General features: G+C 46.0%; 1 protein-coding gene across 3 annotated transcripts in view; it reads right to left on the bottom strand.

Moving 5' to 3' along the window:
- LOC132456367 (obscurin-like protein 1) overlaps positions 1-22005 on the bottom strand; it is a 47615-nt gene that overhangs the window by 5478 nt on the left and 20132 nt on the right. For all 3 annotated transcript variants that reach the window (XM_060050700.1, XM_060050702.1, XM_060050701.1), the window contains 6 exons: positions 17291-17557; positions 16581-16850; positions 15792-16058; positions 14150-14416; positions 3881-3993; positions 3040-3193 (listed from right to left, as the gene is read on the bottom strand). In XM_060050700.1, coding sequence (XP_059906683.1) covers positions 3040-3193; positions 3881-3993; positions 14150-14416; positions 15792-16058; positions 16581-16850; positions 17291-17557 — 1338 coding nt within the window. The remainder of the gene's footprint in view (positions 1-3039; positions 3194-3880; positions 3994-14149; positions 14417-15791; positions 16059-16580; positions 16851-17290; positions 17558-22005) is intronic.

The following is a 22005-nucleotide window of genomic DNA, read 5'->3' as shown; positions in this document are numbered from 1 at the left end:
TTGTTGTTATCCTGCGTTAGCTACTGGAGCTAGCTAACAAGCTAATGTCTCGCTCTCGTGCATCTGTGTTCGCTCAAGCACGATTGCGTGTCCATGTACTTGGAATGGGTGGAGTCAGAGTCAGCGTTGAAGGAGAAGGGGAGTAGGACCATTTGAGTTGTGTGTTTAACAATGAGATAAGCGATTTTGATTGGCTAAGGCAGAGTCATGTTTCATGGTAGTCACTCGGAGCCAGTGTTTTTACACACAAGCCAGGACACGCGCGCCACACACACGCAAACGCACACACCAAACAGATTCGGTGAAGCAGCAGAAATGGTGAGTCCGGAGAAATCCGATGAAAAGTTGGCATTTTCTGTAGTATTCGGCAGATGTTCCACAGCCTTTGCAACCAAGCAAATTGAAATTCAGGCCCCATCCACACTCGGGTAAATGTAAAAACACACTTCCGCAATGAAAATGATCTCCGTCCACACTATCGTTTTCATATCGTTTTCGGAATGTTTTGCATCCACGTTCCACATTGAAATTATTTTGATAAACAGTTGTTGTCATGGTTACGTAACTCCGCCACGCCTCTCTGTTTAGATTACAGGCGCGCGATCAGCTGATATTTACAGTTGATCAGCTGGTTAATCACTTGTCCAGAAACGCCGCTCTAAGTACTGTTTGAACTGTCGTCTTCGGGTTTTTTTACCATCACTGAAGAACATCAAGTACAGCGCTCACCTCCGGCGTTGGAGCAACGAATATGTTTGAGCCAATATGTCGAGTTGTTTCTGGAGATAAATTAGTACATTGTACAGAGAGATCCTCATTTGCATTTCACCTGCCATTTTTTTGATGAGCGTCTCGGTCTCGAGCGCAAGCTTGTGGCAGTGTCATGGCAACCGAACGTCATCGTTTCTGAAAGCCTCCGTCTACCCTATCTACACTACAACGCGAACCCAGCACATTTATCCACCTCAGCGATAGTTTTTGAAAGGCATCGTTTTCAGTGTCGGAATTCTCAGTTTTAGTGTGGACGGAAGGGCTAAAGTGATAAATATTTATGCGTTTGTAGATTTACCCGGGTTAGTGTGGACGGGGCCTCAGTTGGAAGCATATCAGGGCCTTGAATGGGCAGTTCAACCATTTAACACATTAAGGCCAAGTGAAAACTGCTCAGAAAAATCCAGATTCTTTCATATAGCATCTTTCTTTCTTTTTTACAGTAACGCAAATAGTTACTTTCGCTGGTAACTACTTTTATAATTTAGTAATTCAGTTACTAACTCAGTTACTTTTTGGAAGAAGTAGTGATTAACTATAACTAATTACTTTTTTAAAGTAACGTTCCCAACACTGGTAGTAGTGAAAGAAGTGACAGAGTGGAGGATTGATATGTGAGCGAGTGCACTATAGGGAACGGAAGACGCGCAGACGGGAAGACTGTTTGTGACTGGCAAATGGTGTTTTATCAGAAAATAGTTAGGCCACAGTCTAGCAGAAACCTTCAGAGCCAATAGGACTACAAAATATGTACAAAAAAATTGTATTGTAATTTTTTACACTAGTCAAACTCAAATCACACGTGGAAAAGGGTAAACTTTTCGAACTGATAAGAGCTGCTGTGGGTGAGCTGTCATCATGCATTAACAAAAAATGAGCATCTGGCTATAGCCCAGACTTCTAAGAAAATGTCCTTAGTTTTGTAGGCTACGAAAGGTTAAATTATTTGGTTAAAGCTAAAGTGAGGGAGGCTGGGTCCTTTGTGCTTCATTAATTTCACCATGTAGCCTATCAGCTCCGCGAAGAACATAGCCAAAAATAGGCTACCAACTCGTTAAGTTCATTGCGCCAGGTTGAGATGGGAGATGTTGGTTTAATGCATGTTACGCCCAAAACACAGCCATGACTGACAATTGATTGTAAAGCATTATTTCTTATGGCAAAATTAATTCCCTCTAGGTTAGACTAGGTGGCGGCAGGCATGTCGCATTGCAATTTGGGGATGAATAGGACTACAGGTAATTCAATTATAAAACGTGTTGGAGACTCCGACCCACCAAGGGTTCAGCTGTCAGCTCAGATAGGAGACTTCAAAATGTATAAAGTGTATATAGTCTACCCTTTATCCTACGTTACATTTTAAGGAGCAGCTTGCCTAAACGTCTGATGCTTTCTCTAGGTTTTAGTAGCCTACGGACTGAGACAGTCACAAGCATCAAGAACAGAATAGGCTGATCTCTTTCACTTAACTCCAGTCAAACCCCCCTGTAGTTTGCGGAAACGAATTGACTGAAAGAACTGGCATTATATCTTTGTGTTGGTATGCTACGGCCGAGAATGACGCCAAACATTTTTTTGAACCCCCCGTCCTAATGCAAGAGGGGTTTCCCCGATGATTATGTAGGCTAGTCAAAACTTCTTTTCTAGAATCATTCATTGGTCAAAACATTCTCACAGCTGGAGCCACCACGGCACTTATGTCAGGGAATTCCCCCGTTATCAAAGTATCACACTGATCATCTCAGACCGTCAGACCCAAAATCTCACCTCCTGCATGTTTGTCACTGCCCCTCGTCCTCATCGTCTTCATCACTTTTCTTTTTTTTTCCTATACCAAGCCTGCAGCTCTGTCTAGTCTAAATACTTGCATATACACATGCACGCACATTTACCCCCCCACACAACTGAAATCATTCCGGCGCCACTGGTTGGACGTGCAAACGTTCACTGGGACGTTGACATAGCGGGAAGATGTGGATAGGGATTAAAATGGTGGAAGAAGATGCGATTTATAAGGAAGAATTTGTCTTGATCCAAAATGAACAACTGACAACCAGCCGCTGGTGGATAGATTGGACTATTGGCAGGTAAAAGATCGTAAATCTGCAATTGTCTTTCCATTCTGGCAGATAAAAAGAGTAAATACTTTCACAAACTGCATTTATAAATCACGTTCACGTCTTTGACGGGAGCGCTAAGCTCACCATCATGTCATTGAACCGAATGACACCTCCACCTACACCAGGCCTCGAACCCCGCCCTGCCTACCGTAGACCTCGAGGCAGCAGGAGGTGCTGATGTCCCCGGCGTCGCAGTGGTAGGTGCCGGCGTCGGCCAGCGAGGCTTCCAGCAGCTGGCAGTACCTCTTCCTCCCCATGGAGTAGATCCGGCAGTTTTTCCCTGGCTTCAGATCCACCTCGCCCTAGTTGACGAGAACAGAGGTGGACGTTTATTTTGTTAGGGTTTAGAGTTTAGGGTAAGGGCTTTTATCCAAAGTGACTTACAGTGAATTCAGATGCACGTCAATAAGGATCACATGGGAGCTTACAGATTGTTTGAAGACTTTGGAGAACAAACCCAGTCCCTTCTGGTTGGGTTAGGGTTAGTTGCACACCCTTAATCCTACTACCCTATCCTTCCCTAAAACACAGAACCTGGATCCATCATGTTCCCTTTGACAAGGAGATAGGTGGGCTATTATAAGTTAATCTATTGCAAGGTTCATAATAACACGTTATCCATATCTTTAATACTATTGGATCCTGTTACTACCCCCAAGTCTAGGGGATTGAGTGGGTAGAATAAAGCTAACTCAAACAGGAACAATTTTCCTAAAGGATCCTTTTTTAAAAAAATGGTGGAAATTACAGCGAGTACACTTTACGCATTGCCGGTTTTGTGTCCTAATAAAAAGCTAAATATTGCTGTTAAAATACCCCACTTCAAGAGCAGATGAAAATGCCCTAGGCTGCTTTTTTATAAGTTAGGGCATCAACTTGACGATTGCCCTCGTAAATCAGGAGGTCCGCATAGTGGGGGCCAGGCCACACAGGTGGAGAACGGCTTTTTATTCTGGTGCTAGCACAGATGGTTAGGTCTTATTCTTTACCTTGAGCCACTTGACCTCCACGTTCTGTCTGGAGAACTCACACTCCAGGGGCACCGGAGACCCCTCCTCCACGCGGATGTCTCCCAGCTTCTTCACCAATGACACCGGCGTCTCTGTGGAGCAGCGGAGACATCAGTCAAACGGCTGCCAGTAAATCACCACCACTGTCAGTGTGTCTCATCTGGAAGAACTCGGAGGCTTTACCACAGCATTCCTACATCTTAGGGTTCAATGGCAATTTGTCCCACTTTTCCCTCTTGGGAGTGATAAACAACCATCTTATCTCATCGGATTTTGTCTTTTTCACTCTGTTCACTTTCCCTCTCTCAAGTTCCAACTTGCGTTTCCAAATCTTTGTAATGTGCAGCGAAGTAAAAGAGGCAACTAGGGTAGGTAAGCCTCAACACCAAACTGTCACTCTGACGGTAATCATGTTCATCCATGTTATGTCAACATAACAAGATCTATAGGCATTCAGGATTTAAACAGTGTTGGCATTTTTGGGATTTCTTCATTGTGGGAAACAGTGAACAAGAATAAAAATTCATAGAGCAAAGTTCCCTGGATTGATGCAGTCTTGGGTATTATTCTTCAGAAATTTGAAGAGCTATTTAAGTTGTTTCTTCGTGGTTCTCTATTCTCTCATGGGTTCTCCTGTTTGTTATGTCAATGGTTCCTAGCCCTCTCATTGGGTGTCGCCTTGTTTCTCAGCTCTCTCATGGTTCCAAGTTTTCTGATTGGTTCTCAGGCCTCTCATTTGTTCCCTCATTGATTCTCAGCCCTCTCATTGGTTCTCAGCCCTCTAATTGGTCCACTCATTGGTTCTCAGCCCTCTCATTGCTTCTCAGCCATCTCATTGGTTCCCTCATTGGTTCTCAGCGCTCATTGGTTCCCTCATTGGTTCTCAGCCCTCTCAATGGTTCTTAGCCCTCGCATTGGTTCCCTCATTGGGTCTCAGCCCTCTCATTGGTTCCCTCATTGGTTCTCAGCCCTCTCATTGGTTCTCTCATTTGTTCTCAGCCCTCTCAACGGTTCTCAGTCCTCTCATTCGTTCCCTCATTGGTGCTCAGTCCTCTCATTCATTCCCTCATTGGTTCTCAGTCGTCTCATTGGTTCTCTCATTGGTTCTCAGCCAACAGAGTCTCACTCCCTACTCGTCAAATGTGTGACGCATGGCCAAGGATCCCTGGCGTCAATTTTCGACGAAAAATGGGTACCTTTTTCGTCGTTTTTCAACGCCAGATAGACATTCATGTTAATCCCTCACCGTCGGATATAGACGAAAGGAAATCAATGTCTATCAACGGTGATGCCGTCACGTTATGCAACTATTGTCGATTGATTTGTTTGACAGATTCACCATTAAACGTGTTTCTGATGACATTTCTAGTGAGAAATGTACTTTTTCCTTGAATAATCTTCAGTCAGTGAATGTGTATGATCTTTATTATCTGAATGGGAAATGCAATATTTTAGGATCGATTCACCGTTAAACGTGTTTCTAATAACATTTCTAGTGAGAGATATACTTTTTACTTGCATAATCTTCAGTCAGTGATTGTGTCTGATCTTTAGTTTTATAGTTATTAGGAAGATTTAATCGTCTCGCTCGCATGTTTCAACGACGTCAGGTTGCTAGGGACGCTGCTTTCGCTAAACTAGCAGCTCACGTGTTTCCTGCGTTTGTGTTATTAAACCGTTACTTTATGTAACTTTTAATGATATTGTAATAACCACAGGCGAGGTATTGAGCGAAGTAAGCTTGATAGCAGGTTTATTGGATTCCAAAATCGGACAGGCAGGCACAGCTCCACCGGAAAACTACAACAACCAAAACTTCCGCCCGGAAGGAAACCCCCGGAACCCCCTCTCAGAAGGCCCGCCCCTTCCTCCCAAACCCTGTGACGTGAAACACGTTTATCTGAGAGCCAACCCAGTCGCCAAAAGCATACGTTGACAGTGTACGTTTTCGTGAACACTGGATTACGTCGAATTTCAACATAAAATACCGTGTTAGCACACATACACACGCGCGCGCACACACACACACACACACACACACACACACACACACACACACACACACACACACACACACACACACACACACACACACACACACACACAATGCATTTCGCTGCTAAAACAACAACTTGGGCTGCTTCTAGGGCATTTTGGGTGGATTTTGAACGGTATGTGGGCACAGATCTGGATCCACCATGGCCAAAATAATTGTCATCAATAGCATGAATAGATTCATGCATTATCATTCAACTTGAACATGTGTTTTTACAGTATAGAGTGGTGGAGGGATGACGTATGTTGGCCAACCCGGAAGTGAGCGTCGACCTGGGTTTCCCTTGACAAAAAGCCAACAGGTTTTTCCATTGGATTTTGGATTATTGCAGAAAAATTAGCACCTTTGAAGCACCTCCACAAAAACTGAAAATAAATAAATAAATAAAAATAACTGTGCTCCAAAGAACGAAATGTAAACCAATGCATTCTGAATGGGAGTGTTTCTCCGATTTTTCCATGCTACACAGAACGAAATGTAAACCCATGCAAATAAAGACTTCATGGTCATAATAATTTAAATATCCTTATTCTCCTTAGTGTGTAGGGTGGTATTCTATTTTTTTCAACGGGGCTGCATCCAGTCACTTGACCGTCATGGTTGCTATGGTGGTTGCTATCGACCAGCCCCTCTAATCCTTACATGGCTCTAAAAACCACGCGGCAAAGGAGCTGCCGTCCATTGTGTTGTTTTTGTCGTGAACTAGGGTCCGATGGTTAAAAAATAGACAGATATTCCAAGGTATCCTTAAAAGGCAGCTTGGATGTTTTTATTTTCTGCAGTTTAGACTTCTTCTATAACCTATTTTTTAAAGCAAAACACCAAGCTCAATGATTTAACGAGGCAGGGTTATTTGAAACAATTTATTAAATATATATTTGTGAGAGGTCATTCCTTCTCTGAGTTTGCTTCCTATTTATGTCTAGTGTACAACCCTACTGTCCACAAGCATCACCTCCCCATATGGATTTGGAGAATTATTGCCACGTCCCAGTGGTGGAGGTATCATATATATGAAAGAGGGCATTCAATTATATTTCAATGATCAATTAGGAGGCCGAAGCCCTAAAGGAAGTGATGCAATAGGTGACTGGGTCGACAACATTTAAGTAAACTGTACTTTGAGGTCTCTTATATATCAAAGGGGGTCTCAAAGGACGCATACGCTTCAACCTGTGGCTCCAGCCCTACAGGAAATGACTCAGCAAGTGCTCCATCTCGTTGCACCTGCACCCAGCGGCTCGCTTGCAAGATTTTGGCCTGAAGTTCTTCCCAGACCTACACCCTAGCCATCCAACACGCATATCTGAGAATCAGGCTTCTCTTTAATAATGACAAAAAGTTACGAGAGAAATACACATTAACTTTTTGTTATCTCATAAGCGGCGTGGTGCCGGCTCCTTTTGACCTTTTGACCCCAGACTTCAAAAACGTGGCCACAGGCCAGCTGTGTCTACACACCTTAAGCCACAAATGTACACCTCCATCCCACAAAAAATGGGGACTAGAAACTAACCTCTGTCTTATGTACATTTACTGTACTGTTGGAGGTCACGCCCCTTTTCCGACCTTTTCGAGATAGCTAGGGGGGCTAAAATGTTTACACACATTTCCCGGGGCCCCGAGAACGACATATCCGAGATTTGGAGTTCTAGCCCTTAGTGAAAAAAAGTTTTCCCAAATGGACTGTCATTTGGACAAAGCCCCTCAGAAGGGTTACCTGCAAGACCTAATGGTTCAGAATGTGGTGGAAAAACTTTTTTGGGATAGGAACGTCCTACCGCCCTGAAATTTGAATACCTTATTCTAAGGCCTAACTGGGACCCCCGCACCGAAATTTGGCCCGGTCGGACCCGGAGGGCAGGAAGGGGTGACCCTTCCTGCCCGAAACTTGGCCCAGTCGGACCCCGAGTGCAGGAAGGGGGGGCCTGGACTTTCATAATCCTCGCTCGGTGACTGTAAAGGATGTTTGGTCGGATGTTATGACGAAGAATCATAATGTGAATGGGAATATTCTATAAATGTCTTGATATCATCTTTCGTCTCAACACTTCTGCTGCAGCCGCTTAAAGTCTCACTCCGAGAACCTTAAAATATGAATCAATCCATTAGAAGTATGAAAATATCTTCCCGGTGGCGTAACGGGACAAACAAGGTGTCCTTTGACATCTACGTTTCGAGGCGATTGCAACAGTGCCACACATGATCATATTTGAATATGTTTCGGGGTAGTAATTAGCTGTCGATTTTGGAGGCCTTTATCAATAATGACCAGCTATAGATTTGCTTCCCGATGGAGATATTTGACAAATTACATGTTATTTAGCATCTACACGTTAAGCTGAGTCCAATGAGATCAAGCTCGCCCTCTTGCTACACCGAGATCATGTCCTAGACCTAGGTGTACCATGTAAAATACATGTTACCATTTGCTACCATTTGAGTGTCATGCTGGGTGTCATTGGACTCAGCTCAACGTGTAGATGCTAAATAACATGTAATTTGTCACACATTTCTATCGGGAAGCAAATCAATAGCTGCTCATTATTGATTAAGGCCTCCAATTTCGACAGCTAATTACTACCATTAAACATGTTCGAATATGCTCATGTGTGGCACCGTTGCAATCGCCTGGAAGCGTAGATGTTGAAGGACACCTTGTTCGCCCTCTTATACCACCGGGAAGATATTTACATGCTTCTGATTGACTAATGAATTGATTCAGCTATTCCCCCAGAAGTCTGGGGTCAAAAGGTCAAAAGGAGCCGGCACCACGCCGCTTATGGGATAACAAAAAGTTAATGTGTATTTCTCTCGTAACTTTTTGTCATTATTAAAGAGAAGCCTGATTCTCAGATATGCGTGTTGGATGGCTAGGGTGTAGGTCTGGGAAGAACTTCAGGCCAAAATCTTGCAAGCGAGCCGCTGGGTGCAGGTGCAACGAGATGGAGCACTTGCTGAGTCATTTCCTGTAGGGCTGGAGCCACAGGTTGAAGCGTATGCGTCCTTTGAGACCCCCTTTGATATATAAGAGACCTCAAAGTACAGTTTACTTAAATGTTGTCGACCCAGTCACCTATTGCATCACTTCCTTTAGGGCTTCGGCCTCCTAATTGATCATTGTAGTATAATTGAATGCCCTCTTTCATATATATGATACCTCCACCACTGGGACGTGGCAACAATTCTCCAAATCCATATGGGGAGGGGGGGGGGGTGATGCTCAGGGGCGGACTGGCCATCGGGAATACCGGGGACATCCCCGGTGGGCCGATGGCCCAAAATACTACTATGTACCGGCCCACGCCCATCATCGCATCAGCCCTACAATGGTTATCACAGTGGCACAAGCGTAATTTTCTCCAAGAGCTATACCTATCTAATCACAATCGCACTGACTGACTTTTTTTTACTGTCTTCACACTCATGGTGACTATTTTTCAATTTTTTTTTAAGTGTCTTCTAATATGTGTTTTACAGACTTCGGAAGTCCAAAGTAAGAAAAGATCTCCACCTTATTAATAAACACCTCTAAATTGGTTCTTACACAGCCGAAGTGTTCTCAGCTGTGCGGATTGAGGTAGAGAATTTGGATTTGCATACATACACGCAACGCGGCACCCAGTTCTACGCATGCGCTCAACCCATGAGGAGACAGGGATTGTTTGCGGCGAATGTCTCCAGCTTGAGACCCGCTGAGGGACCACCGCCGGAGGCGGAGGTGCCTATGCGCTGCCCGGCAACGATCCCTTTCTCCTCCTTGTCGTGGTTCAGTCTACTTCACATTGATGAGGACGTTGAAGAACCAGGAACGTCGGAGAACCCAACGCGGTCGTTTGAGATTCATAATATCGGCTCACACATCTTTTGGCCGTTATATTATATGATATAGATATCTATGTAGGCTATATGATAATATTTTGATATAGAGCTCCAGGACTCCCGTGTGTTCTAGAATATTTACAGAACACGGCTAAAGGCTGTGTGAGCCTCGCCATTGCGATACATCCACTGTAAACAGAGCGAATGGTACCGTGGCTGCAAGCTGCTCAGGGCCACACCCCCACCCTCCTCCTTGACCCGCCTCGCTCCTCCTCATTTGCATTATAGCTACAGCCACCAAAACAGCGCATTTGGGGGAAGCTCAATGTGCGACTGGCTCGGAGTGGCTATAACTCTGCACCACGGCTGAATTTCGGGAACGTCGTTATGTAACTTACTGTTTTGTTATGCACCTTCAGCACCCCTACACACACAAACAATCACACACCCAGCATGCAACACTACTGATACCACTGATGTTCACACCCCATCGTATGTTCTGTTCTGTTCATTTCTAATATATTGTTCATGCTAATTCTACCCTCTGATTCCAGTTTCTTTATTGTGTGGTCTTTCTCTGCTGACATTCATTCCTTAAGGCTTTGTAGTTATACTTGTATAACCGTCTGATACTAGCCAAGAGTTAAGCATATTCATCTAGCAAACTATACCTACCTTGGAGTGTTACAATAGCCAATAATCATTTTATTCCATGTGTCCATCCAGGCAAATTGGTGGATCCAAATGTTATTAAAAAACAAACATACATATATGATGTAATTGCTTTGTAATCATCCAAAATAATGTTAAGTGTATGGGTATTTTTCCCAGAAGGCCACTGACTGTTCGATACGTGCGATCCATTGAGTGGGCAACGCGGCGTGTATTGAGTGGGCCGCGCGCCGTGTATTGAGTGGGCCGGTCTGACAGAAACTCCCGGGCCACTTTTTTCCCCCAGTCCGCCCCTGGTGATGCTTGTGGACAGTAGGGTTGTAAACTAGACATAAATAGGAAGCAAACTCAGAGAAGGAATGACCTCTCACAAATATATATTTAATAAATTGTTTCAAATAACCCTGCCTCTTTAAATCATTGAGCTTGGTGTTTTGCTTTAAAAAATAGGTTATAGAAGAAGTCTAAACTGCAGAAAATAAAAACATCCAAGCTGCCTTTTAAGGATACCTTGGAATATCTGTCTATTTTTTAACCATCGGACCCTAGTTTACGACAAAAACAACACAATGGACGGCAGCTCCTTTGCCGCGTGGTTTTTAGAGCCATGTAAGGATTAGAGGGGCTGGTCGATAGCAACCACCATAGCAACCATGACGGTCAAGTGACTGGATGCAGCCCCATTGAAAAAAATAGAATACCACCCTACACACTGAGGAGAATAATGATATTTAAATTATTATGACCATGAAGTCTTTATTTGCATGGGTTTACATTTCGTTCCGTGGAGCATGGAAAAATCTGAGAAACACTCCCATTCAGAATGCATTGGTTTACATTTCGTTCTTTGGAGCACAGTTATTTTTATTTATTTATTTATTTTCAGTTTTTGTGGATGTGCTTCAAAGATGCTTATTTTTCTGCAATCATCCAAAATCCAATGGAAAAACCCGTGGGCTTTTTGTCAAGGGAAACCCAGGTCGACGCTCACTTCCGGGTTGGCCAACATACGTCATCCCTCCACCACTCTATACTGTAAAAACACATGTTCAAGTTGAATGATAATGCATGAATCTATTCATGCTATTGATGACAATTATTTTGGCCATGGTGGATCCAGATCTGTTCCGGAGCATTTCTGCACCTCGGGCAACAGCGCAGGGTTGCCAGGTCCTGCCTGCAAAAAACGTCCTGCCCACATACCGTTCAAAATCCACCCAAAATGTCCTAGAAGCAGCCCAAGTTGTTGTTTTAGCAGCGAAATGCATTGTGTGTGTGTGTGTGTGTGTGTGTGTGTGTGTGTGTGTGTGTGTGTGTGTGTGTGTGTGTGTGTGTGTGTGTGCGTGCGTGCGTGCGTGCGTGCGTGCGTGTGTATGTGTGCTAACACGCTATTTTATGTTGAAATGCGACGTAATCCAGTGTTCACGAAAACGTACACTGTCAACGTATGCTTTTGGCGACTGGGTTGGCTCTCAGATAAACGTGTTTCACGTCAGAGGGTTTGGGAGGAAGGGGCGGGCCTTCTGAGAGGGGGTTCCGGGGGGTTCCTTCCGGGCGGGAGTTTTGGTTGTTGTAGTTTTCCGGTGGAGCTGTGCCTGCCTGTCCGATTGTGGAATCCAATAAACCTGCTATCAAGCTTACTTCGCTCAATACCTCGCCTGTGGTTATTACAATATCATTAAAAGTTACATAAAGTAACAGTTTAATAACACAAACGCAGGAAACACGTGAGCTGCTAGTTTAGCGAAAGCAGCGTCCCTAGCAACCTGACGTCGTTGAAACATGCGAGCGAGACGATTAAATCTTCCTAATAACTATAAAACTAAAGATCAGACACAATCACTGACTGAAGATTATGCGAGTAAAAAGTATATTTCTCGCTAGAAATGTTATTAGAAACACGTTTAACGGTGAATCGATCCTAAAATATTGCATTTCCCATTCAGATAATAAAGATTAATAAAGATCATACACATTCACTGACTGAAGATTATTCAAGGAAAAAGTACATTTCTCACTAGAAATGTCATCAGAAACACGTTTAATGGTGAATCTGTCAAACAAATCAATCGACAATAGTTGCATAACGTGACGGCATCACCGTTGATAGACATTGATTTCCTTTCGTCTATATCCGACGGTGAGGGATTAACATGAATGTCTATCTGGCGTTGAAAAACGACGAAAAAGGTACCCATTTTTCGTCGGAAATTGACGCCAGGGATCCTTGGCCATGCGTCACACATTTGACGAGGAGGGAGTGAGACTGTGTTGTCTCAGCCCTCTCATTGGTTCCCTAATTGGTTGTCAGCTCTCTCATTGGTTCTCGTCCCTCTCTTTGGTACCCTCATTGGTTCTCAGCCCTCTCATTGGTTCCCTCATTGGTTCTCAGCCCTCTCATTGGTTCTCTCATTGGTTCTCAGCCCTCTCATTGGTTCCCAGCGCTCATTGGTTCCCTCATTGGTTCTCAGCCCTCTCAATGGTTTTTAGCCCTCTCATTGGTTCCCTCATTGGGTCTCAGCCCTCTCATTGGTTCCCTCATTGGTTCTCAACCCTCTCATTGGTTCTCTCATTGGTTCTTAGCCCTCTCATCGGTTCTCAGTCCTCTCATTCGTTCCCTCATTGGTGCTCAGTCCTCTCATTCATTCCCTCATTGGTTCTCAGCCGTCTCATTGGTTCTCAGCCCTCTCATTGGTTCTCAGCCCTCTCATTGGTTCCCTAATTGGTTCTCAGCTCTCTCATTGGTTCTCATCCCTCTCTTTGGTCCCCTCATTGGTTCTCAGCCCTCTCATTGGTTTTCAGCCCTCTCATTGGTTCCCTCATTGGTTCTCTCATTGGTTCTCAACCCTCTCATTGGTTCTCAGCCCTCTCATTGGTTCCCTAATTGGTTCTCAGCTCTCTCATTGGTTCTCGTCCCTCTCATTGGTTCTTAGCCCTCTCATTGGTTCCCTCATTGGTTTTCAGCCCTCTAATTGGTTCTCTCATTGGTTCTCATCCCTCTCATTGGTTCTCAATCCTCTCATTGGTTCCCTAATTGGTTCTCAACCCTCTCATTGGTTCTCAGCCCTCTCATTGGTTCCCTCATTGGTTCTCAGCCCTCTCATTGGTTCCGTAATTGGTTCTCAGCCCTCTCATTGGTTCTCAGCCCTCTCATTGGTTATCATTTTGTCTCTCGTTGGTTCTCAGCCCTATCATTGGTTCTCAGTCCTCTCATTGGTTCTCAGCCCTCTCATTGGTTCTCTCATTGATTCTCAGCCCCCTCATTGGTTCTCTCATTGGTTCTCAGCCCTCTCATTGGTTCTCTCATTGATTCTCAGCCCCCTCATTGGTTCTCTCATTTGTTCTCATCCCTATCATTGGTTCTCAGCCCGTTCATTGGTTCTCAGCCCTCTCATTGGTTCTCTCATTGATTCTCAGCCCTCTCATTGGTTCCCTCATTGGTTCTCAGCCCTATCATTGGTTCTCAGCCCTATCATTGATTCTCAGCCCTCTCATTGGTTCCCGAATTTGTTCTCAGCCCTGTCATTGGTTCTCAGCCCTCTCATTGGTTCTCAGCCCTCTCATTGGTTCTCTCATTGATTCTCAGCCCTCTCATTGGTTCCCTCATTGGTTCTCAGCGCTCTCATTGGTTCCCTCATTGGTTCTCAGCCCTCTCATTGGTTCCCTCCTTGGTTCCCAGCACTCCCATTGGTCCTCACCTTTGACGGTGAGCCGGGCGGAGGTGCGGACACCCTCCCCTGAGAACATGATGGTGCCGCTGTCCTCCAGCGTCAGGTTGGAAAGGGTCAGGCCGTGCACCAGCCCGTTGCTGCTGACACGCCATTGGTTATTGGGCTTGACGCGGATGCCGTCCTTCTGCCACACCCCCTCCACGTCGGCATGCGACAGCTCCACCTCAAAGGACGCCGTCTCCCGCTCAAACGTCTCCTGGTCACCCAGAGCCTTGTGCATGGAGATCTTACGAGCTGACAGGGAAGATGGAGGACAGGTTGTTGTTCAGTGACAGGTTTTGGACCTTGTAGCTGACCGCCCATATATGGCAGTGGAAACTATATTCAAAAGACTGGATCATATAGTCCTACTCCCAGCTAAGGGATTCTGGGTTCAAACCCCAGTGGATGACCTGTGGGACCCCTTGAGCAATATGTCGTAACGCCCCACTATCCATGTATCAGAATTCATTGCAAGATGCTTAAAGGTCCCATGTAATGCCACCAGGTGTGGTGTGATTAGCCGTTACAAGCCGTTTTGGAAATCTGCCCCTTATGACATCACAGGTGGGCATGTCCACCTAGATGTGTGACAGATAAATGAGCAACGTTTGCTGCAGTACTACTAGGTAGCCTGGTAAGACTGATCTATCCTGCACACATCTAGGTGGACACGCCCACCTGTGATGTCATAAGGGGCCGATTTCCAAAACGGCGTGTAACGGCTAATCACACCACACCTGGTGCCATGTCATGGGACCATTAAAAAAAATATATATATATATATATGAAAAATAATATAAATAAGTAAATTTATGTGTACATCATAATTATATAAACGTTATTCTAAGGAACTACGAAGTTGGACAGCAGCTCGCACATTCGGGACTCAAACTGCCAACTTTGACGAGTTGAAAGCACAATAAAGTCCACAAGGCCAAAAGAACATTAAATCATTCATTTGATTTCATAGACATCATCCCAGAATTGACTGCGGAAAGAGGGGAGGACCCATGACAACATCGCTTATGAAGTCAATAGGATCATCCTAGCATGCGTGGTGTGTTTGTGTGTGCGTGTGCGTGTGTGTAATCTGGACAAAGTACTAACAGACAGGTGATGGTTTAAAAGGGGACAAACAAAAAAATTACCTCAATATTGTATTACAGCATAACAGCATTTCAGCACCTCGTTTTTTTCGGCAAACAGCAGCGAGCTCAGTTATTCTTAGCAGCCTCTGCATTGTGTTCTATCGAGAATTAATACTGAGGAGATACAGTCTGAACATAAAGTGCAGTAAGTGAATAGCTATATAGCTTAATGCTATGGCTAAATGCTACAGCTAAATGCTACTACTGAAGGCTACTGTTGAAGGTTATTGCTTAATGTCATTGCTAAATGCTATAGGCCTATCACCAAACTGTCCAAAAATAATTTTGGAGAGAAAAAGCGCAATGGTATACCTAAGTGATCTTGCTACATGCTATGCCTAAATTCTCTTGATAAATTGCATTGCTAATCCTGAATACTATGGCTAAATGCTATATATAGTGCATTTGCTAAATGCTATAGCTAAAATCCAATGCTAAATGTGCGTTTCAGCCTGTAAGCAAGTGTGCCTCCGACTCACGCTCCACGTTGAGTTTGACCTGCGTGCGGTCGTGCAGCGTCTCGCAGCGGTACGTGCCGCGGTCCGCCAGGCTCAGGTTGCGGACCGTCAGGCGCCGCGTGCATCCATCTTGCGCCAGCGCGTGCCGGGGTCCCGGCTGGATGACCACACCCTGACGCATCCACTGCACCTCACCCGTGTCCAGGCTCACCTCCGTCTCCAGGACAGCCTCGCCAAACTCCTCCCCCATCACGGCCTCCATCCGCCTGGTGAACGTCACCTGGGCTTCTGGGCCAGGAGAGAGACAGCATTGAAGGCCTGAGACACCGTGTACTGTGTCTCTGGGAGAGAGACAGCATTAGAGCCCTGAGACACTGTCTCTGGGAGAGAGACAACATTAGAGCCCTAAGTTACTGTGTCTCTGGGAGAGAGACAACATTAGAGCCCTGAGGCACTGTGACTCTGGGCGGGAGAGAGACAACATTGAGGCCCTGAAGCACTAGCATATGCAGCACTGTGACTTTGTCTTTTACAAAAGCGACTTCTGCTATGTTATCCGAAACCAAATATTTTGATTTCTGAAGCTTTTCAAGCGGCCAAATGGCTAAAAAGCATTTGGCTGCTTCATCCATCCATTCATCAGGTAATGGGTTAATCGACTTCACACAACACATTGTTTCAGTACTAATTCAGCACTAATTCAGCACTGATTCAGCACTAATACAGCACTGATTCAGCCCAAGTTAAATTCTGAACCAAACACAGCGAACGTGGCTCCTCCCCAACCGTCCATCCCCCCGGCCCCCTCACCCTGCACTTTGAGGCTGGACCTGCTCATCACACCCTCTGCCTCCGCCGTGATGCGCGAGTTGTCCAGGATCTGGCACTTCTTGATCACCAGGGTGTGGCAAAGGCCGTTGCTGCTGGCCTGGAAGCGGTCGCCGGCGGCGATGGCCTCGTTGTCCATGAGCCAGACCAGCTGCACGTCCTCGGGGGACACCACGCACTTGAAGGTGGCGTCCTCGCCCTCCAGCACTGTGGTGTTGTGGAGCTCCGTGAGGAACTCCACCACCCGCGGCACTGGGAGGAGGAGGAGGAGGGGGAGGGGGAGGAGGGGGAGGACATGGAGGAGGCGGATCAGAAGGGAGCTGAATGTTATTGGTCGAGTACAAAAAAGTAATGTGTTCCACTAACTATGTAACATTAAACAACCTTCAGGGAGAAGCACTCAACCACATATCTTGGTTTCTGAAAGTGTTCCACGTCTGTTAGAAGATATTAACACCCTGACTTCACCTGGTTCAACGTTCATCTAAACAACCATTAACATCTGGTGGCCCACAACGTCAACTAAATCAAATCATACTAATTAAACGGGAACGTTGCACACAATGGATTAAAACCCTTCCCCACTACCCTAGTAGGAGCCTCAGTGGGACCCCCCTTCATCCAAGACGGGCAGGGATCAGGGCTCCTCAGCTCTAGGGGAACCCCTCCATCAGACTCTGACCGCTGCTTACTTTCCACGGTGAGCGTGGCGACGGTGCGGTCGTCCAGGGACTCGCAGACGTACTCCCCGGCGTCCTCGGCGGTGAGCCGGTGGATGGTCAGGCTGCGCTCCACCCCGTCGGCCCGCACGGAAAACCGCCGGCCCGGCACCACCTCCACGCCGTTCCTTAGCCACTGGACGTCGGCCTTGGGCCGGCACACCTCACAGCGTAGGGTGATCATGCCGTCAGCGTGCGCCACCGTATCTCGCAGCGGTGTCAGGAACTTGATCCTCATTCCTGGGGAGGGAAAGGGGTCAGGGTCCGTCGGTCAGGGAGTGGGGAGAGACCCGAGGGTCTGGACTGTGTCTATATACAGATATACAGATATACAGATACTGGCTTTGTGTTTGTGCTTGTTTTACTTTTTTTAGTAAAATCTCTTAAATCGGTTAGGTCTCAAGGTCTCACGTCTTTAGAGGGGGCATATTATGAATACAATGTTTTTCCTGGGATTTGGGGTTTTATTTTGGGTCTCTGGTGCTCCCACATGAATATAAACTTTGAAAAAAGTCTGAGTGAGATATGCATATCTGAAAGTACCCCGTTACCAAACGAGCGAGTCCGTTTCGGCGCCCCCTCCTACGTAGGAAGGGGGCACAGTTGAATATTACCTCCCACTTCCCCACTCCCCTCCAATCAGAGCATAGCTAAGATTTTGTGGACCAGCTGACGAGCAGCTCCGTCGGGGGGAACTCGGGGGCAGCCCGGCAGCTCAGCTCCGGGAGTGCAATCCCTTTCTCTGCTGGACTGCCGCCGAGCTCCCCCCGCCGGAGCTGTCGGACTGCCGCCGGACTTCGGCGGCAGTCCGGAGGAGTAGGACATGGAGGAGAAAGGGATTGTAATCCCGGAGCTGAGCTTCCGGACTGCCGCCAAGCTACCCCCGCCAGCTCCCGGAGTACACCCGCCGGAGCTGCCGGACTGCCGCCAAAGCTTCGGCGGCGGCCGGACGGCTTCGACGGCGGATCCGGTGCGGGGCAGCTCCGGCGCGGGGCAACTCCGGCGCGGGGAGCTCAGCGGCATTCCGGCAGCTCAGCTTCCGGAGTACAATCCCTTTCTCCTCCATGTCGCGGTTCATGGACTTCAGAGAGTCAAGGCCAAAGTTCCTTTCCCCCAATTCTTCTCATCCATGGCCGAGATATCCCCCACTACGAGTCTTTACTTGTTGTGGAAGTACTAGAGACGTCAGACGCAGTCATAAAGACTGCGTCTGACGTCTCTCCTTCTCCTCCATGCTGTGGTTCAGTCTGACAGCTCATTGGTCAATGGGCAGCAGATCATTTACATTAAAGCGACAGACACCAGAAACAGCACATTCTGAAGGGACTGAAACAGAGGGGAATAGCGGTAGGCTATTTCCAGCAAACAGCTTCAAAAACATGTTTTCTGGAACTCAAATACTATGTTTGCTTGGTGGGAAAACACTGTAATATGTCTCCTTTAACCATTGCAATGTGTTGTTGAATTAGTTTTTTTATTTGGGCCAATAGTGACACATTTTTGATGCCTCAAAAATGTGTCCAACATTTATGTCCAATTCAAAGGAGCAGAGAGGGAGATCAATGAAATAAGCAGACGGTTCATTTTTCTTAGTCCTATACTGACCCTGACCTAAATAATCAAAACAAACACCGGGGCAAACATTGGCATGTCATTATGAGACATATACTGGCCTCCGACATTGACCATCATGAATGATCAAAACCATAACAGAGAAAGGTTCCACCAATGCTAGTAAATACTGAGCAGTCTCAGATTGACCCTGACCGTAGCTATTAGGGATGGGCGTGAGGAATCGATTACTCGAGTACTACTCGTTACAAATGAACTCGGTTGGTGGACACAAACTCAAGTTAAAGTTTTCTGAAACAAATGTATCAATTTTCTGTTTGGCGCTATCACGCCAAATTTGTACCGGGTGCCAAATTTGTACCGGGCACGTCATCCATACGTAATCCATTCCAAACCTGCCTGGCAACAGATGATCGCGTCGAATTAAGTGAAAGGTTCACGAACATTCGCGAACCTTCAAGCTCGTTCATTCGCACTTGTTCATTGACCGTGACAAGACCGATAACATTGACCGTGACAAGACAGATAACAACTAACTTTATATTTGTATTGTATTCAATTGTTTAATCGTATTTAGCTAGTAAACTGAGTGTTTAACGTGTAGTAAACTGCGTGTTTAATTTGATTAAACAATTAAAAACAATACAAATATAAAGAAAAAAAAAATTATCTTGCGATCCGTTATCTGTATTATGTTATTTCGTCTTTGGCAACATGAGCGCGAATGTTTTTTGAAACCTGCCCGGCAACAGACAACCCTTACGTAATCAGTTGTCCGTTGCCTGGCAACGGACAACTGATGACGTGCCCGGTACAAATTTAGAAATAGAAGATCATAAGGTTGAATGTAAATAATGTCAAGCCAAATTGAGCTATCAAAGTACAACAAGACAGCGGTGCTGGAGACTCGTAGCTCGGATGAGAGACACACAGTAGAGAACATCGCTGCTCATCTCCGAGCTGTCACTGAGGAGTGGGGAGTTCACGATAAAGTCGTAGCATGTGTGCATGACAATGCACGCAACATGGTCCTGGCAAACCAGCAGCTGCTCCAGTGGGAATCAGTTCCCTGTTTCGCCCATACGCTACAATTAGCAATTAATGACGGCTTTAAAAAATAAAGCAAGCGCTACAAAACCTCAAAACACACAAATTGATCCACTACTGCCGGACACGCTGGAACTCAATATTTGAAATGATGGAGCGACTGCACGAGAAGAGATGGGCTGTGACCGCAGCGCTTTCGGACACGACGGTGACGAAGCTGGCCGATGCGAGGACCCTTGAGCTGGCGGACGAAATGTGGAAGAGCATTGAAGAGATCTTGCCATCACTAAAGTCCCTCAAATGTGCGACCGCAGCTCTCTGCACTGAGACTCATGTGTCTCTGTCCATGGTGCTCCCAGTCGCGAAGAGCCTGCTTGAAAAGCATCTTGAGCCAATGGAAGGGGAATCTAAGCTTGTAGTGGACTTCAAGAGAACCGTCGCCGGCTCCCTCCGAACCCGTGTAAGGCCGCTTGAAGAAAATATCAGGCAAGGTAATTAATTAAGCCGCAGGCTATTTATTATTATTGCTTTGCTCTTTAAAAAGTTATGTTTTTTGCCACTAAAACAAATTTACATTTATTAATAGTGTGTGTGTGTGTGTGTGTGTGTGTGTGTGTGTGTGTGTGTGTGTGTGTGTGTGTGTGCGTGTGTGCGTGTGTGCGTGCGTGCGTGCGTGCGTGCGTGCGTGCGTGCGTGCGTGCGTGCGTGCGTGCGTGCGTGCGTGCGTGCGTGCGTGCGTGCGCGCAGCAATCCTTGCTTCTGCGCTTGACCCGAGACACAAACACCTTCGGTTTTTGGATCCAGCACTTCGCCTCCGCACCCAAGAGAAGCTGTCGGAACTGCATGACGGGGTTACATTGCAAGGCCCAGATGACATGGGGGAAAGCAGTGAAGCACAAGCCTGCAGCGTTGAAAGCACTTCAGAGGCACTTGACACCCTCTTTGGGGAGGACTACTTCGTAAATACTAGCGATTTCAATGAGCCATGCATCCGTCCACATCAAAACCCCATGGAGTGGTGGAAGTCCAACGGGGATCGGTACAAAAAACTGAGCGTTCTGGCAAAGCAGCACCTGGTTATCCCCGCCACCTCCGTGCCAGCGGAGCGAGTGTTCTCCGCCGCGGGACTGATAGTTAACAGAATGCGCTCTCGTCTGTCTCCAGAGCACGTCGATATGCTGGTTTTTCTCACAAAGAATTGATTTCGGTTTTCGCATAATGTTTCGTTCTTTTTTTTAAACCGTTACAGGCCTTTGTTCGACGATTGTTACTGGCCTTTGTTCGACGCATATATATTTGTTATTGTTAAGGATGTGTTTACTTTTGAACGTTAATAATAAGTAATGTAATAATTAATAATGGGTTATATTAATAAATAATGAATAGACTCTGATAACTCTGACTCTGACTGATTGAGAATAAGCCATAGGCGTAGCGGCCATATACATTGGGGGGTACAAGTCCCCCCCAATGTTCAGATATGCCCAAATGTCCCCCCCAATAAATCGCTGGGAATAGGGATATAGCAATTCAATATTTCTATGGGTAGAACACTTAGGTTTTCCCTGAAGTACACTCCGTTCCCTGAACGCATCTCTGCACACAGTGCGCGCCGCACACCCTAAATAACTCAATCCGATTCTATCTACAGCTCTTACAGCCAATGAGAATATGGCTGTTCGGGCTAGCTAGCCAATGGGATAGATCCATGATTTGATTCGTCCCCGCACGTGCGGCTCGGTGACGGTGACTTGTGTCACTCGATTGCATTGGTCATCAACTGTCTTTTTTACATGACCACGGAATCAAAAACATCAACAACAGCAAAATAGTGGCATGTTACGATCGAAAACACAGGTAAGTTATGAAGCTTTTGATAGTGTCTCTCAAATTTCGTGGGTTTTTGTCGCTTCTCTAGCGAGCAGCATCATTAGCTATGTGTTACCTATGTAATAAGACAGCTAGATGACGTTGGCCCCGGCCCCATTCCGTAATTCCAACGCCTCATTATGCCGACGTCTCAATGTTCCGAAATGTTCCCCATTAGATCTAAATGCATGGAGTGTGTT

Source organism: Gadus macrocephalus, chromosome 4 (genome assembly GCF_031168955.1).
Source record: "Gadus macrocephalus chromosome 4, ASM3116895v1".
Lineage (NCBI taxonomy): Eukaryota > Metazoa > Chordata > Actinopteri > Gadiformes > Gadidae > Gadus > Gadus macrocephalus.
This window is presented reverse-complemented; position numbering and strand designations above follow the sequence as displayed.